The sequence below is a fragment of the Sciurus vulgaris genome (assembly GCF_902686455.1).
Source record: "Sciurus vulgaris genome assembly, chromosome: 5".
Taxonomy (NCBI): Eukaryota; Metazoa; Chordata; class Mammalia; order Rodentia; family Sciuridae; genus Sciurus; species Sciurus vulgaris.
In genome coordinates this window covers 43,076,437-43,079,396 of record NC_136465.1, presented here as the reverse complement: position 1 = coordinate 43,079,396, position 2,960 = coordinate 43,076,437, and the positions used below count along the sequence as shown (strand labels likewise).

Below are 2,960 nucleotides of genomic sequence, written 5' to 3'. Positions count from 1 at the left end.
ATGGCTATGGGTGAGGCCCTGGTGCATGTGAGGATCACTGTCTTGCAGCTCTGCCTGGGCACCTTGCTCTTCCTTTCTGGATGGGCCCAGATTGGGCACTGTCAACACCACAGCCCCCCTGAAGTAGTAACCCCCTTGAGGATAACTGGCACCAAGAGAGGCATGAGGCCCCCTGACTGGCTTTCCTACAGTCTGCACTTTGGAGGCCATAGACACATCATCCACATGAAGGCCAAGAAACTTCTGGTGTCCAAACCCTTCTCTGTGTTCACCTACACAAACCAGGGTGCTTTGCTTGAGGACCACCCTTTTGTTCAGAGTGACTGCTACTATCATGGTTATGTGGAAGGGGATCCACAATCCCTGGTTGTTCTTAGCACCTGTTTGGGGGGCTTTCATGGAATGCTAGAGATCCATGACACTCTTTATGAAATCAAACCCAAAAGATTTTCTGCCAGATTTGAACATCTGGTTTATAAGTTGCACAGAGAGAAGACACAATTCCCACCCATGAGATGTGGACTAACAGAAGAAGAAATAGGACGGCAACTGAAGCTTCAAAGGAGAGAGAATTCCATTCTGAGGCAAAGCAGCTATGAAGGCTGGTGGACCCACAAATGGTTTCTTGAAACAGTTTTGGTTGTAGACTATGAGCGATTCCTTTATAAGAAAAGTAATGTCTCACTGGTGATAGAGGAAGTATTTGTCATTGTCAATCATGTACATTCCCTTTTAAGTACATTGGATGTTGATTTGAGTTTACTTGGAATTGAGGTCTGGAATGAAAGGAACTTTTTTGAAGTAACTGATGACATATATTTTGTCCTGGATTATTTTTGCAATTGGAAGAGAGATAGTCTTGAATCTCGCATAAAACATGACCTTGTACATTTTTTGGCAAAACAAGATTTTGATATACATCTTGGCTTAGCCTATGTTGCAACTGTATGCATTCCTGGTTTGGAATGTGGAGTGGACAGTATCCTGGGTAATGAACTGTATGAATATTCACTTACCATAGCACATGAGATTGGACATAATCTGGGCATGTACCATGATGTATGGATATGTACATGTGGGCAACGCCATTGTATAATGTCTGCAGAACAAACAGATGGCACAAGATTCAGCAACTGCAGTTATGCTCAAATGTGGGAAAACTTTCCATTTATGAACTGTATGTGCAATGCACCAAAACAAGAGAACATCTTCAGGGGGAATGTGTGTGGGAATGGTGTGGTTGATGAAGGTGAGGAGTGCGACTGTGGATCCCCAATTTTGTGTACAAATCATCCGTGTTGTTCAGTAAGATGCACTCTGAAATATGGGGCCGATTGTGCTTCTGGCCTTTGTTGCGAAGATTGCTTACTCCTGCCACCTGGTACAGTGTGTAGAGAAAAAGACAGTGAGTGTGATCTTCCAGAGTGGTGCAATGGCACTTCGCCCGAGTGTCCAGAAGATGTGTATGTGCAGGATGGGGTCCCTTGCATAGGTGGCGGCTACTGCCACGAGAAGAGATGCAATGCACGTGATGAACAGTGCAGACAGATCTTTGGCAAGGAATCCAGGAGTGCAGGGGAGAGTTGCTACACAAAAATGAACAGCCGAGGTGACCGCTTTGGTAACTGTGGTCTCAGTGGTGACCACTATGTAATGTGTAATATATCAGATTTCCTCTGTGGAAGAGTTCAGTGTGAGAATGTGAGAGAAATTCCCTCTTTGAAAAGTCACACTACTGTGCATTGGATTGACTTCAATGGTGTCACCTGCTGGGGTACTGACTATCATTTTGGAATGACCACACCAGACATTGGTGACGTGAAAGATGGCACAGAATGTGGTAGTGGACAAGTGTGCATCCACCAGAAGTGTGTCTCTATGTCTTTGTGGTCAAGTGATTGTTCACCAAAGACCTGTGATATGAAAGGGATCTGCAACAACAAACATCACTGCCATTGTGACCCTAACTGGGGGCCCCCCAACTGCATGAAAGAAGGCCATGGAGGGAGTGTTGACAGTGGCCCACCCCCTGGGAAAAAAGTGCAAGAATGGGTAAATAGGAGAAGGAGACCTCCTGCTTTTCTTCCTTTTTTGATTTCATTTATAATTTTGTTGGTTTTGGTTTTAAAGATGCAGAAAACTCTTTTTCTGCCTAAGAAAAAAGAGGAAAGTGTGCAACCTTCACCTGAGATGAAAGATTTGGGTGCTAAAACTGCACCTGAGATTGAACAGCTGGGTGTTCTGTCTTCACCGGATATGGAACAGCTAGGCAATCAAACTTCAGCTGAGATGGAAAAGTTGGGTGGTAAAACTTCGCTTGAGATGCAAGAGCTGGGTTCTCCAACTCTATCTTCATCTGAGGCAGAAGGGCTCAACATTTAAACTTTACCTGAGACAAAATATCAAAATTTTTTTAATTTCAGAAAATAATCCCAATCTTCAATGTAATTTCCTATTAATTAACTTTTAGTACCCTGGCAGCAGAAAATGTTATTGCAAATGTCTGAAACCACTTGCAGAAACTTTCAGAGGTCACTGCTTCATGATCATAAACATTGACTATTTCTTATAAGTAATTCCTGACACATTCTCACTTTTCATTATTTCAAACAATTTTAGTGGTTTGTTTTGTTTTTATTTATGTTTACTATACTGGGGATTGAATTCAGAGTATTGCACTCCCTAGACAAGCATTCTACCACCAAATACCCGCAGCCCTAGTGGTTTATTTTCCATGGAAATAGTTCTTTGTGTTTCTTGAGCAAGCCCGTGGTTAGAGTTTTCATCAAGGCAGTGCAGTAGCTTGCAGTCTGCACATTATTCCTATGTATATTTAGTAACTTCCACAAGCAAAATGATCATCAGCTCCAGAGGTACAGCAAAAATATCAACTTACCCAGAGTCCTGAGTCCTGGTTCTCTAAGCCCTCCCCCAGATTCCAGGGTAACTGTACCTGTCCT

General features: G+C 43.1%; 1 protein-coding gene across 1 annotated transcript; it reads left to right on the top strand.

Moving 5' to 3' along the window:
* On the top strand, positions 1 to 2,382 carry LOC306662174 (disintegrin and metalloproteinase domain-containing protein 25-like; the record flags this gene model as incomplete). The annotated part of the gene is made up of 1 exon (XM_079141732.1): positions 1 to 2,382. One exon carries the CDS (start codon positions 1 to 3, stop codon positions 2,380 to 2,382), a length of 2,382 nt encoding a protein of 793 aa, XP_078997858.1.
* Positions 2,383 to 2,960: the final 578 nt, after the last annotated feature.